Source organism: Schistocerca cancellata, chromosome 1 (genome assembly GCF_023864275.1).
Source record: "Schistocerca cancellata isolate TAMUIC-IGC-003103 chromosome 1, iqSchCanc2.1, whole genome shotgun sequence".
NCBI classification, from domain to species: Eukaryota; Metazoa; Arthropoda; class Insecta; order Orthoptera; family Acrididae; genus Schistocerca; species Schistocerca cancellata.
The window spans coordinates 866,187,568-866,203,692 of NC_064626.1; the positions used below are offsets into that span (position 1 = coordinate 866,187,568).

A 16,125-nucleotide genomic window follows, 5' to 3' on the forward strand; every position below is an offset into this window, starting at 1 on the left:
GCAGGATTAACTGTGTCAATTCCCTCCAACACTACTTCATGCCACAACATGTTGCACCACTTCTGCATGCTCACGTGGGCCCTACATGATATTAGGCAGGTGTTCCAGTTTCTTTGGCTCTTAAGTGTATGTACAGGGCGGTCAAAAACAGTCCGAATGAGTTGTAAGGGTATTGGAGGAGAGGTTGTGCTGAGAAATAATTGTTAAGAAAAACATTCTGTACATTGTGCCATCTGAAATTTACAGTATTTAGTGTTGAAGCTGACCAATCAGGTCATAGTGCATGTAAATTCAGGCACCTACCAGAGATGTATTCTTCGTTCAGTTTCATTGAACCAAACAAATGTAGCTTTGCTCACCTAGCTTAAATCTATTACTTCTGAAGAAGTCACATTTTAACTGGTAATGAGCATTAGAGTAAGTGGTAACTCACAAACCCACAGATATTTGTGCATTGCCGCTTTTCAGCACCCTTATAACCTTTTCAGACAGCTTCTGATCACCCTGTATAGTATGTGCCAGTGACATGTAATAAGACTATTACAGCTCATGTTACTTGTCAGTGACATAGGAGACCATGTTAACTGTAATCTCAGACTCTGGTAGATAATGCAGTTATTCAGTAATAATTTAGTTCTCGTGCAATTTTTTTTACTTTTAATTTTTTAATTTTTATTTTTTTTATCTTGCTGGTTCAGTGCTGCAATCTGCTGATGGCTGAGGACTGACAGAAATGTAGTACAAATATCATTATTGTGCTGACAGCGGTGGCTGTGATTACTTTGTGAACAAGATTGTTGAGTTTTCCCTCTATCAGTACACAGTAATAGATAGCCAAGTCTTTAAGTCAGTAACACTGTTTTTTATTTTCTTGTATGTGTTGCTTACTGTTTCTGTTGTAACAAAGAAGCACCGTCTTCTCTTCATCAGTGTAAGAACAGGTAGCCATGTATAAAAGCAAAATTATAACTATCTTTTCTATTATTTCATTATGTTCGTCAGTGTTAATGGTAATTTTATGCAGATTTCAGCTGCAGTATGCAATCCCTAAAGAAGCTAAGATAGCAAACACCATACAAAATGTAATACCTTAAGAGCCACATTGAAAGATTATGTGAAATCTTACCCTCAGTCATGGTATTCACAGAAGAAAATGTGAACTTACTGTACAATGTATTAATATGATGAACTATCAAAGTAAAAAATATACATACATAAATACAAGTGAATAAAATATTGTGATAATGAATGTTGTCAGTTCACGTATTGCTCTGGACATTTGGAAAAAATATAGATACATAAATACAACTGAATAAAATATTGTGATGATGAATATTGTCAGTTCGTGTATTGCTCTGGACATTTTGATGTTATACCATCATGGTTTAGCATTGATTTGCAGTATTATTATTTGATAACTAAATCCATTACACACAAATAAATTTCATACTATATATGTTTCCACAAAATACTTCTTCATTGATTTGTACAGATCTAAGTTTTGGTTCTTCTTATGTTAGCAAGAACCCCAAAAGAGAGAACACCACCTTGACCATATGGAATGTTTAGACAAATTTACATTTTGCATACATGGTTTTTGAAATCATAGATTTTTAAGTATAAGTAAGATAATATAGATGATCTAGGGACCCAGAGGATAGGAAAGTGGTGAGAGATTTATTGTGTTTTTCTTTTTACAAGAACCGCATGTTTGCCCAGTTGAAAAATAAACTTACATCTTATACAAATAAGCTACTGAAATGAAAAGAGTTATAGCTTTGACTCCAAAAACTGCTTTTCAGGTCCGTAATTACAAATGTTCTTCAGTCCCATACGTGTTGGTCATGTAAAAATGATAGAGTTTAAATTAGGACCAGAAGAGACTACACAGAGGCACACAAGCAGTCATTTTCCCATGCTCCATCTGTGAATGAGACAGAGAATAACCTTAATACAATTGCAATATGTAATACCCTATGTCACATACTTCTTAATGTTTCATATAGGTTATACGTGGATGTAAATGTAGTTTAATATTTGCCTTGTTCCTGATAATGAGTTTCCCTTATTCTTGCGAAAGAAACTGATAGCAGTATCATGTCTTGTATAGGTTAGTCTTCTATCAACTTCTTGCCAATCATGCTGAGACACTTCACGTCTTCTTTCAGTGTTTGTAGGATATTTAGTTTTGAGCATTATAAAGTTTATCTTGGCTGGATTCCATTGTAATACATATTGCAGCTTCAGCTGTTCTACTTATACCAATAACAGCACTTCACTGGTGCACTCTTCCTTGCCCACTACAGTAATGTTTATGTCCTGCGTACCTTGCGCCCACTTCAGTCTCGTGATGGCTGGGTCCCCAGGCTGTGCTGAGCCACAAACAATCATCCTTGTTGATGGTGTTCTCAGATATTTTTATTTCAGCCACTTACCACTTTCCCAAAATCCCTTAATCCTCATAATGATAGATGTTTCATTGAATAGAATCTAGTGTCGATTTTCTAAAGTGTGTTCTGCCACAGGTGATTTTTCAGGATAGCATAGGTTTAAGTATCTCTTGTGTTCTGTCTGGCATTGCTCCAGAATGCGCACTGTTTGTCCGATAGTAGCAGCCACGCTGATGTAGTATTGTGTACACTCCAGACATTCTGAGCCCTAAATTGTCCTTCACAAGCCTCATGAGGTGTCATATTTTTGCAAGAGGTCTGAACACTGAATGGATGATGTGTCTCTTCAGGAGCCAGCTAATCTTTCCTGACACTCTGCTACAGAAAGGCAAAATACAGGTTTCTTGTTCTTTTCTTTGGTTGTGTTTTTCCTGCATGTCTCACCGGGAATAGCCTGTGATACCTCGCAGTGATAGTAGCCATTTTCCAAAAAACGTTTTGGAGATGGCTTAGTGCTAGTGGCAGATTTTCAGTGTCTGAGACGACTTTAGCATGGTTGGACAAGGGTGTTCAGAATGCTACGTTTTTGTGCCAGATGGTGGTGGCTAGGAGCGTGCAGACACCAGTATGTGTATGCAGGTTTCCTCTACACTCTGTGGCTGAGATATCCACAGGTTTTCTGGCAAATGAGGATGTCAAGGAAGGGTAATGCACCATCTATCTGTACTTTCATCAGGTGTTCTAAGAATTCTCCTAGTTTGTCATGTCAGTGGAAACAGGTGATAAAAGTGTCATCAGTGTAATGATAAAAGCGACTTGGCTTATATGGAGCCATGTCCAAAGTGATGTCTTCAGATTTCTCCATAAAAAGGTTGGCTGTGGATAGAGCTAATGAACATCTCATCGCCATGCTGTCCAACTGGTTGAAGTAGTGACCACCGTATAGGAAATACGACATGCCGTCCAGCTGGTTGAAATACTGACCACCATATAGGACGTATGATGAGGTCAATGTGTGCTTAAATGATCCCACAATTGTGCTATCGAATAACTGGGAGAGAAAATCTATGCACTCTTTGACAAAAACACGTGTAAATAGGGGGACAACGTCAAAACTGGCAACTATATCACCCTGCCCCACACACAGATGTTTAATATAGTTGATAAAATCATTGGTGTTCTTGATGTGATGCACACAGTGACCTACATGCGGCATAAGGAGGCTGGCCATATGTTTTGCCAGTCTTTAAGTTGGTTACCCAACTGTGTCACAGTGGAGCGAAGAGGATCTTTGTGGATCTTTGTTAGCCCGTAAAGCATAGTTAGTCCCTGCACCTGAGGGAGAAGATTCTTAATAACAGCCTATTCCATTGATGACTGTTTTTAGGAGCTCTGATATCTTCCTCATTATTCTTGACCTTCAGGTCCCCTGGCAATTTACGGTAGGTATCCTCCTTGAGAATCAACTGAATTTTAGCATCGTAGTCAGCTTTATTCAAAATGGTTGATGCATTGCCTAGCTCAGAGAAGTTGTCTAGCTCAGAGAAGTGTAAAGTATTAACATAATTTGCCATGTCACCTGTCATACCAAATCTTTTTACCAGTGTCAACAGTTGTGCATTCAGTCTGCACTTTGTTGTTTAATTTTTTTAATATAAATAGGAAAATAAATAGCAAAATAATTGATAGTTAACATTCACTTTTGTACTCCTGTTTCACAGCAATGTCTCAGCTATAGTGTTTGGAAACCTCACAGCTAAATGTGACTGTAGTCCATAGTTTCTGCACTATCTTCTCACACTCCTAGTACTTCAAATGCACCACTTATCAACTTTGATGGAACACCCCTCTTATTAATCAGTTTTACTGTACAGTGGGAAAGCAGAACCTTCTCCAGTTGACTACCTTTCATCTTTTTTTGAAACAAAGAATATACTTGCCAAAATGTGTTATAGCTCTTCTGCAGGAGTTTCCCACCATCTACTCAACCTACAAAATATCCTGGTTCACCCATTTCTGCTTCAGGCACCGTGCTGTGGGGGCCATATCCACATGAAAGACAACATTACATGACATCTTCTATGCAGTTACCTGGCACTTTCCATTCCAGCTCTGTCACTGTCCCATCAACAACAGTGAGTGCCACCTGTACAACACTGGTGCTACAGTGTTGTTTTTTATTGTGTTGTGGTAAATAATCAGCTGTCCACCCAGTGGTAGAGACAACATGCACATCTTTAATGGTTGCTTCACAATCCATGCTCTCTCTTTCTCTGTTCTGCACTCACATTCAGAGGGATTATGGTTCAAACCGCTGTCCGCACATCCAGATTTAGGTTTTCCATGATTTCCTGAAATTGCTCTGGTGGCTGCTGTGGCGGAGCGGTTCTAGGCACTTCAGTCCGGAACTGCGCTGCTGCTATGGTTGCAGGTTCGAACCCTGTCTCGGGCATGGATGTGTGTGATGTCCTTAGGTTAGTTAGGTTTAAATAGTTCTAAGTCTAGGGGACTGATGACCTCAGATGTTAAGTCCCATAGTGCATAGAGCCATTTTTGAAATTGCTCCAGGTGAATACTGGGATGTTTCCTTGGAAAAGAGCATGGCTAATTTCCTTCCCCATCCTTTTGTTATCCGAGCTTGTGCATCATCTCTGAACATTGCGCTATCCACGGGACATTAAACTCTAATCTTCCTTCCTTCCTTCCTTCCTTCCTTCTTCAGTTTAACATATAGCCCATGGATCTTCTTCCATAGTTTTCCTCAGTACTGTTCCTCTCCTCCCCTTTTATGATTCTCATCCCTTCTAACCCTCTCTCTCCATCATATCACAGTGTTCAACAAGCTGTTACCATTAACCTCTGCCTTCTCCTCTTCCCAGGCTCTAGCACCAGGACAGTGCAGGTCTCTCTCTCTCCCTCCCCCCCCCCTCCCCCTGCTGTATGTGTGTGTGTGTGTGTGTGTGTGTGTGTGTGTGTGTGTGTGTGTGTGTGTTTCAGTACATGGGCACACATACTGCAATTAGAAAAATGGTTCTCTTCAGGGTGGTTAACTTCTGGATACTGGTGAATGTCTTCCCCTGTGTACTGTCTATTTCAGTTATCTGGTAACTACCGACTTCACATATCTGGGATTTGGAGAGAGGTTGATATGAAGGGGGATGGCTGTGTGGTAGGCTATTGCCTGTGCTACTCTTATGGCGGACTGGAAGGCAACTCTCATTAGTGACTGGTACACAATAGCACATGGGCAGCTTGTACCCAGGGGTAGTGTTTTCGTGCAGCAAAATGTTAATACTGCATGGCAGTTCTCTTATGACTACTGTTTTTGCTGTTAAACTGGGTTCAGTAGATGCTTCTGGCTGATAAACACACACAGTCTGCTGGGCTGGAATTGTCGGCAGCCACACTGTAGGTAACTTGTATAGACATTGTCCCTGTTCATGCCATAGAGGAAGACAAGGGAGAAACTTCTTAATGATCTCGCATACATGGAGAGATGCAGAGATCATGACAGTGTACCAAAATTCCTTTGCTTGCGACCACATTTCGGAACTAGAAGAAAGCAAGTAATTTGTTCAGACATGCTAGTCATTCCCTACTGAGGGAAATAATCCATCATCTTTATTCCATCTTAGATTTTAACAGCAGATTGCTACTCAATAACTGTCTATAACTGGCATCCAGGTCATTGGCAACTGGTTGGGACAACATCGACAAAGTAACATACAAACAAGTCTACACATTGAGTGAAGCAGTGAAGAGCTGCCAACATAGGGAATTTGTGGGCCTAGCATGGGAGGAACAAAGTACGTAGCTGAAGCTGGATACATCTTGCACTGTAGTGATACGGTGTTATGGGAATAGCATATACTAGCTGTGGATCTTCTGGTTAGCTTTGACATGAAATCTTTGTTTACTAACATACTATAGCTGAAACCACCAACATCCTACAGTAGCAAGGCAATTACAGATGTGCTGTACAAGAGTTTAAACTTTTCTGTGATGGACCAGTACATACCAACAGAGGACCCTATACAAGGCTCCAGAAACTGCTTCAAGTAGAACCAGAGAAGATCTGTCAAGAAACAGTGAGATTCCTGCAGCATGCAAAGCCTTCAATGCCAAACATCTCACTTGGAGATAGAATTGTCCTAAGTGAACTCAGGAGCAACAAAGCTATTGTAATTTTACGGGCAGGCAAAGGTAACGTCACAGTAATATTTGACTCTAAATCAAATGGAGCCAAAATGAGCAAGTTGCTGAATAACCCCATGTACAAAGAACTGAAACGTGATTTCACCGTGAAAATAGTGAGACAGATGCAAGCTCTACTCGAGTTTTAGAATCAATGTTGCCACAGCTACGGGGCTCATATTGAATGTTCCATTGTCACCAAGAATGTATGGAGTACCTAAAGTCCACTAGGAATGCTGTCCTTTGAGGCTGGTTGTCAGTGGGATCAACTTACCTACAACTGTCTGCCAAAATATCTGCCTCACAAATTACACATCCTGGTTGGTGACTCAAGAGTCTTATGTTAAGGGTTCTACACATTTTGTCCAGCTCATATGGGAACAGCATATACTGGCTGTGGATCTTATTGTTAGCTATGACATAAAATCTTTGTTTACCAACATACTATAGCTGAAACGACCAACATCCTACTATAGCAAATATCACAGACACGTTTGACATGGCGCAACTGTGCTTTCTGCAGCATATTGTAGTTGGCAGGGCAATTTTTCTGAGTAGACAGATGGAATGGCAATGTGATATAAAATTATCAATTATCCTTACATACTACACAGCTTTTTCAATAACTTTAACAAAGACTGATGGCGTAGAAATAGGTCTAAAATTGTCTACATTATCCACTTCTCCCTTTTTATAAAGTGGCTTTACTACTGAATACTTTAATCATTCAGGAAACTGAACATTCCTAAAGGAAAATTTACAAATATGGCTAAGTACAGGGCTAACATATGCAGCACAGTCTTTAATATTCTGCCAGGCATTCCATCATATCCATGAGAGTCCTTAGTCTTCAGTGATTTAATTATTGACTGAATCTCTCCCTTTCCTGTATCACAGAGGAGTATTTCAGACCAATCTCGGAAAGGCATTTGCCAAGAGAGTTATATGATTCCCTGTAGAAACTAATTTTTTATTTAATTCTCGAGCAATGGTCAGAAAACTATTGTTAAGTACTGTACAGATATCTGACTTATCAGTAACAGAAATATTTTTATTACAAACTGACTTTATATTGTCGACCATTTGCTGCTGACCAGACACTTCCTTCACAACTGACCACCTGGTTCTAATTTTATCCTGTGAATTAGCTATTATGTTTGTGTACTACGTAATCTTTGCCTTCCTAATAACATGCTTAAGCATCTTACAGTACTTTTTATAAAGGGCTACTGTAGCTTGATTATGACTACTTCTAACATTTTCATATAATTCCTGCTTTGTTCTACATGATATCCTTATCCCACTAGTCAGCCACCCAGGCTGCCTTTTAGTGCTAGTACCCTGTTTAGAATGTTATAATGGAAAGTAACCCTCAAAGAGCAGGATAAATGTGTTAAGGAAAGCATTATATTTGTCATCTATGTTATTGGCACTATAAACATCCTGCCATTCTTGTTCCTTGACGAGGTTTAAAAAACTCTCTATTGCCATTGGATTAACTTTCCTACATAGTTTGTAATTATATGTGACATTTATTTGAGCACAAAAGCCTTTTACTGATAAAATTTGTGTGCCATGGTCTGAAAGGCTATTCACCCTTTTTACCGACAGAATGCTCATCTAGTAATGAAGACTGAATGAAAATATTGTCTATGACTGTGCTACAGTTCCCCAGCACCCTAGTTGGATAAAACATGGTCTGCAACAGATCATTAGGAGATCTACCAACATCCTTTTTCTTGCACAATCATATACAAAATTAATTTTGAAGTCACCACATATAACTAATTTCTGGTACTTCCTATAAAGTGACTTAAGAACTCTCTCTAGCTTGAGCAGAAATGCTCTGAAGTCAGAGTTAGGGGACCTAGAAACAACAACAGTTAGAAGTTTAGTTCCACGAAATTCAACTGCCCCTGCACAACATTCAAATATCTGTTCAGTGCAGTGCCGTGATACATCTATGGAATCAAATGGAATACTGTTTTTTATGTACATGGCCACTCCGCCACTCTGCAAGAAACTCCTTGAAAAACAGCCAGCTAATCTGATGCTCTCCACACACTAGCTGTCTATGAACTTTGGTATGAATGCGGTGTAGTCTGTGTTAGTGAAACCATGAGCCCCATTAGCACTTGTGAATGTCAGATCATGACAGTTACTTATGACTGAGGCAGAACAAGTCACTTGTAGCTGAACACCACCAGGAATGTGGCCATTCTACCAATTTGCTAGAACCCTACTTGCTTGCTCAGCTGCCATGATTGCAGCAGTGAAAAAATAAGAGCGGCTATTGAAGTAACCAAACACTTTAACAGCATGAACAGGGAGAATAACCTACGGCCAGCGATTCAATCCCGGTAGACCACGTGTGTTCACTTGCCAGCAGGATCACTTGACCCGGGTTTAACTGCATAAATTGCGGTCATGAGATAACTGCTGTGCAGCCTTAACACTTCACTACAGGATAACACTGTCTCTGGGTACAAGCTGCTGACTTGTTATTGCCTACCAGTCACCAGCAAGAGCTTTCAACCAGTGACTTACTAGAGTGGCACAGGCAGTAGCCTGCCTATACATTATTTCCAGCCAATCACCTACTAGAATTGCCTTCCAATTAGCCACCAGAGTAGCACAGGCAATAGCCTACCATACAGCCATCCCCCTCCGTAGTCCCCTCCCCCCCCCCCCCAAACACACACACACACACACACACACACACACACACACACACACACACACCCTCCCTGCCCCTTCACACTGTCTGAAGACATCCCAGATATGTTAAATCGGTGGCCACCATATATTAAAAGTAGATAGTATGTAAGGGAACACATTCACCAGTAAATAGCAGCTAACTGCCCTGAAGAGGACTTGCACAGCAAGTCAGTTGAAATGTTGGCAATGTAGGTGCTTTAATTTTGATATACAACAGTATGACAAACAGTACTGTATAATTTTAAAACACACCTCTTAACAGAAAATTGTTAAATATGAGACACATGGTAATCCCTAAAAAGTTAGGCACCTTGTGATCTTTCTGCTCGCCAATATTATTTCTGCTGGTCACAAAATTCTACAGATGCCTTGTTGGAACTACACCTGCTTGCCTTGCATTTCTGGGAATCTGAATCTCTTCTGTTCCAAATGTGATTTAAATTTTGGCACTATGCAATTGACTCCCAATTATCAGAGCTGGGTCCATTAATATTGTATTTGGCATCCAGCAGTACATGAACAAGCTGTACTCATTAGGGACCATTTGGCTTCAAAAAACACAGATAAATGAACTCTCCCTAGCTGCTAGTTTATCATGATTTCGTATAAAATTTCAGAATATGTATCTGCTGTTATAACAGGTATGTCTTCTCATTAGTTTTTGAAATATATAGCCTCTTTTTGTGAACTTTCGGCAATCTTTGTTCACTGCAATTTACAAATGTATAATGTTTTTTCCAGTGAGTCACTCATTGCTATTCATTCAGAATGTAGATTACTTTCATTTTACTACCTTTTCTATTTGTATAATACCATAATTTGTAACTACAAATAACTTCTCATCCCGTACAGTAAGTCTCCCCTGACCCGTGGTTCTGGGTGACTTTCCCGAAATCTACCCCTTTTTCTACACCTCACCAGTCCTTTTCCCTTCTGCCTGAAGAAGGAGCCACTGGCTCCGAACGCTTGCCAATTACAACCTTCTTTTATGTGTGTGTTCTGCCATAGCTTGGCGAGTTGATTTTTTTATCTAATTAAATAAACCATTGTGTGTGTGTGTGTGTGTGTGTGTGTGTGTGTGTGTGTGTGTGTGTGTGTGTAGCACCTCTCATGATGAAATTTTATTGATGATCTTGTCTTAAATATACAAATCTTTCTTGTGGTGAGTAAATGGTACAAATTATTTGTGATTTGTGGGTGGCTCTTTGTTAATTTTCTTCTTACAGAATGTTTTTTTATTGATGTGTACATTTTTGCACTGTCTTTGTTGAAATATGATTAATGAGTTCATCTCAAAGGTGAAATCTACATTGTGAAGACAAACTGTAGGCTGGGGACTGGGATAGATTTGAAGGTGACAGTTTGGTTGTGAATTGGTGAAGCAAGCAAAAGTGAAAGTGAAATCTTGATCTAGGTGACAGACTGATATTTAGAGTAGCCAGAGTTCTGTGTTAGGATGGGAGGTGATAATTGTGGCAGTTAAAAGCAAAGGAGTGTTGGGTGTAAGTGGCAAAATTATGATTCTGAGAAAAATCTTCAATGTTTGTATCAAATTAAAATTGTATGTTCTTTTGTTATATCGTCTACAGTAACAGTCATATGCAGTGGTTATCGATGAAGCTAATTCACAAAATATGAGTGAATTTTACTCAGAATGCTCTGCTCACTAATATTTTCATCAATAATCTATTTAGCAGCTACATCTTGTTTCTCCAAGGATGTCACTATACATACTTTGACTCATTAATATCACATTTGGAATGACCCACAACAATCTAATGCTATATTTTGTCCCATTTTCCCATTTTACATTAATCCATACATATAACTTTTATTGATTATGCATATAATGGACTGGTTAAGCCAAATGTATAAATAATGTTGCACAAAGAAACAAAAATTTCCAAGCAGACTCTTAAGACATGCACATACAAATATTCATATTCATTTTTATTATGGAAAATGTCTGTTCAGAGTCCCACAAATCATCACCAGAAGGCATCACATCATTAGCAGATTGTGTGCTGGGCCCTACACTTTGACAAAGACATGTATTTTTGCTTGCATCTCTTTGCATTCAAAGGGAAAACACTTCTTGTTAAGTAGTTCTTCAAATAACTGCTAGGAAACAAATCACGTCTCCCAATCCACCTATATCCATTTGCCATGAAACAGGTTGGTTCTTCCACTAGAATATGATGAAGTTTTGTCATTGTTTCTGTGGATGAAAGTTGGAATTGCAGCTTGTACACAATGTGGTTTACTTTTAATACTTTTCCTGCCTTTTTCTAATTATATTAAACCATAATTTGTGCTGTGCTCACTGAACTGCTCCATAAAATTCTAATTTTTTGTTGGTGGATGTTGAAATAGCAATTTTCAAACAAATCTTTATGCTTAGCTTGATCAGTCATTGCAAAAGTGATAATATAATTCATTACGCAAGGTAATTTACTGGTGTGTGTTTGTCAATCGTGGTAAGAAAAACAATCCTCCTTCACAAATTTGCAGTGCAGCCAATTAATATCAGCTACCGAACTATGTTGAAGCCATACAGATGCTTCTGGGTGTGTTAGTATTAGTTATACCTCTTCAGGGGATACCTTCTGTAGTACTGTCTTAACTAATTCTAAGGTGGATACTGCTGTAATCCTTACTTCAGGCCATTGAACATAAGTCATTTTTGTAACGCAACCTGAACCAAACAGTAATAGCTCTTGGTAAAAGATTCATCTAAGGGACAAATAGAAATTATCATGAAACCTTCCAGTATTTTAGGTAAATTCCGAGCATGACGTAACCAGATACCATGTATTTTTTAATCAAAGTTCCATATTGGGAAGTGGTGGTGGAAACCGCAAATTCAGGATTTGTAGCAGTATACAAACAGCAAACAACAGCGGTGTTGCAGAATCAGTAGGCATAGGTGAAACAGATAATAGTAACTGAGGGAGAGACTGCCTCTGGCCAGCTTTATATTTGGACAGCTATGGAAGTTTGTGTAATTGGCCTGCAATATCAGCCTTGTTTGTTTCGCAAGTGCCCTTGATGGACATGTGTGACATTACACATATTGATGTATCTGTGCATCCTGAAAGGGCTACTAAAGCTACTCTCTGAGCAAATATTTTTTTCTCCATTTTCCATTGTATTTTAAGAAATGTTGTTTGTTTAGCCAGTTATTTAATGCAGCACTTTGTTTTGCATATTGTACAAAAGAACCTCATACCTCTATGGAATTTTTGGGATTATTATTATGAATTTTTGACTGTTTAGGTTTGTTCATCCTATTGAGGATCACATGGATGAGGCAGTTAATGCAATCAGGAATGCAAAAGAAGATGCATTTGATGAGTGCAGTATACCACAGCCTTCTATAAAAAAGAAATTTACTGGACACAGAAATGCCAGGTATGTACTCAAACACACAACATTTTTTATTGGTTATTTTAGAAATTTATTTTCTTGCAGTGTATGTGAACTCATTTCTCACATTACTTTTTGTGCATATGATCTGCAAATTTAAGTTTACCATTCTGTATGTATCAATTACTTTTCTGTGCCATTTTTGTTTTAAGAAATTAGGAATGGAGTAAAAATAACAGAACAGAATACTGAGCCAGATTGATTTATGTTACCCTTAACAAAACATAGTGATGTAGTGGTACGTAATGAACTCAAAACAAATGAAGTAAACATTGAACACACAGGTTTTGTGGTTGAAAAAAGGAGGAAACAAGATGTTGTGGATAGTAGTGAAAGATAAACTGATTCTACTGTGTTCTTACATACTTTCTGTGCATCACACTGCTATTTGGCATGACTGTGCTCTCAGGCAGCTGAAACTGAGTGTGGTTTCAGTTGCCTGAGACTGCAGTTTTGTGTGTGTGTGTGTGTGTGTGTGTGTGTGTGTGTGTGTGTGTGTGTGTGTGTGTGTGCGCGCGCGCGCGCATTCGTGCGCGCTTGTCTGTCTATTGTTGACAAAGACCTTAACAGCCAAAAGCTATAATTGTGAGAGTATTTTTGTTGTGCCTATCTGTGACTCAGCATCTCTGCTATATGGTGAATAGCAACTTTCCTTCTCATAATATTGTTACATTCCGTCCTGGATATTCCATTGTTGGAAAATAAATGAAGACATAAGAGCAATAACAGGAGTTGATGAGTTTGTGGAAGGACATGAAAAATGACAGATGGACAAAGACTGTACCGTAGTGAAGTCCCAGAGAAAGACAAAGAGCACAAGACAGATTACTACCATTGCTGGGATAAAGAACTGAAGAAATTCACATGCTTCAGCTGTAAATGGACAACAGGAGACAGAGATACATGGGAATAGTGACAGAAATTGTATTTGTTAGTTTGAGATTGAAGAAGCTACAATTTTTTAAAGGTTGGATTAACTGAACACTAAATAAATAAATGAATGCAAGGCTGTTTGGATGAGGAAGTTTCTTCATTTTTACTTCACCACCACCACCGCCACCACCACCACCACCACCACCACCACCACCACCACATCTACTACTGCTTACTTCTTCCTCTTCTACTGCAACTGTTCCTTAGGAAGTTTAGTAGTTACAGCTAAATATTCTTGGTATAGCTCCTTGGAACTCAACTCAGCAGGGACTAGTTAACAGGGCACACTGGAAAGCAATTAATGCAGTGCAGCAAACAAGATTCAAGCTTCATAAAGTCAGGGATACACAGGGTCTAATTACAGGACATTAGCCAGAGTTACTTAGGTGGGGAAGTCCAGATTTGGTCACAAGAATTATGCTCTTGGAATTGGAGAGGATTCCTCAAATTTATGTGAATGCATGAATGTAGGACAAATGGACGTGTGTGAGATGGATGTTAGTGGTATGAAGACCTCTGGTGAAATTTACAAACTGTCTGAAATTTAATTTCTGATAATGTATTATCTCGTAGAAATCAGCGAGAAAACTTGTTCTCCTTTAATCAAGATTACAAATACTGAAAATTGTATCCAAGCTTAATAAGAGTTGTGGCAGTAGCAGTACTTCGGAATACAACAAATCGAAATGTTTGTGCCGAAGGGCCTTATCCTCTTCATCTGACCACATTCTTGCACTTTCGCCACATCTAACTTTAAGGGATAAAGTTGTTTGTGAAAACTACGTGTGAGGTGCCATGTATATGTTTCAGAGTGCCCTCTGAAGTTGACTGTTATTTTGGGATGTGTTCTTTGTTTATCACACATTTCAGTTTGTGTTGCTGTGCTGCTTGCTGTAATGGTACTGCATTTGTCATTAATTAAATAGTGAGTTGATATTCTTCTTCAAGCAAAACCATGTTTTACCTTTGTGGTTGCTTATATGAGCCGTAATCCCCTCCCCCTCTCTTCCACAAACACCATGGTTGGAAAGGGGGTGGGGAGAGAGAGAAGAAAAGAAAGAGAAAAAAATATTGAGGATATTTTTAATTTGAAAAATTATGAAGAGTGTGTGGGTGAAAAATGGAGTGGTGGCTTAAGCTGATGTTTGGCAGAGATGCTCATCCTTTTCCATCTCTTTTGGCCTCTCTTCTGTTTTTTACACTTTAGAATTCCACCCTTCCCCTTTTCAGCTTTTGAAGAGGAATCCCAATAGTTGAGGTTTTATCATTTTGATTTCAACTTCACATTGCCTGTTACAAACTTTTGGTGAGTTAATTCATGTCATTGTCCTTTTTCATAGTTCAACTTTTTTTAGTATTTCCACCTCATTCATTCCACACATATGAAGTGAAATTTTCAAAATAAAATGGTGTAAATTGAGCAGTGAGAGCACAGGAGCCTATATTTGTTGAGCTTAAAGAAGGTGCTGACTGAAAGCCATCTCACTGTGATTGATTGTTTGGTCTTGTGCATACAGATTATTTTCTGTGTGTGTCTGTTAATTTACAATCAGTTAGTACCAATACTGAGTGAACATTATTAATAAAATTTGATATTTTATTTAAAACTTTGTAATGACGCAGTCTGAACTTGTAATAAAGAATGTACTTTCTGACAGATTAAAACTTTGTGCTAAATTGTAACTAGACATCATCTTTAGATTTTGCAGGCAAGCTCTCATTTAATCCCATGAGAAATGATGGGTCGCTTTTGACTGTAGAGTCTTGCCTTTGTGAGACAAGTAACCAAATTCGTGTTCAAATGGAATACATGCTTTCAATCTGTCAGGAATAATATTTCAGCAGACATTATGCCACAGAGTAAAGTTTGTGCTTTTGTATTTTCCTTTTTCGTTCTTTTTCAGAACAATGATAAAAGAGGCAACTTTTTGGGGTGAAGATTATGTGCTTTCAGGATCAGATTGTGGCCATGTTTTTATTTGGGACCGTTTGACTGGCTCATTGGTCATGCTTTTGGAAGCTGATCATCATGTTGTCAATTGTCTACAGCCACATCCTGTTCTACCAGTGCTAGCAACCTCTGGTATTGACTATGATGTGAAGCTTTGGGCTCCACTTCGTGAGGAAGCCAGTTTTGATGCCGAACTGGCGGAAACAGTAAGTTAGTTTTTTGATTATGAGATATGGTGCGTATGTTATGAGGGTACAGATGGTTCATCGTGTGTTGTGTGGGGGGAAGGGGTCATAGTATTATGTATAGTGTATCGGTGGTAACAACAACAACAACAACAACAACAACAACAACAATAATGATGATGATGATCTGTTCAACATAAATTGCTTTTGTGCGTGCCTAAAAACAGAAGGTACAACATCACTCTTATGTATACCTCATTGTCCCTACTGAAGCGTTAGGATAAATCATTTACCTGCAGAACTTTTTCTTTTTGTTCTCTGGTAATCC

At 38.8% G+C, this 16,125-nt stretch overlaps 1 protein-coding gene across 3 annotated transcripts in view; it reads left to right on the plus strand.

The window, feature by feature from the left end:
* LOC126189637 (DDB1- and CUL4-associated factor 6-like) overlaps positions 1-16,125 on the plus strand; it is a 202,828-nt gene that overhangs the window by 134,683 nt on the left and 52,020 nt on the right. For all 3 annotated transcript variants that reach the window (XM_049930961.1, XM_049930960.1, XM_049930959.1), the window contains exons 12-13: positions 12,579-12,713; positions 15,566-15,818. In XM_049930961.1, the coding sequence (XP_049786918.1) occupies positions 12,579-12,713; positions 15,566-15,818 (388 nt within the window). The remainder of the gene's footprint in view (positions 1-12,578; positions 12,714-15,565; positions 15,819-16,125) is intronic.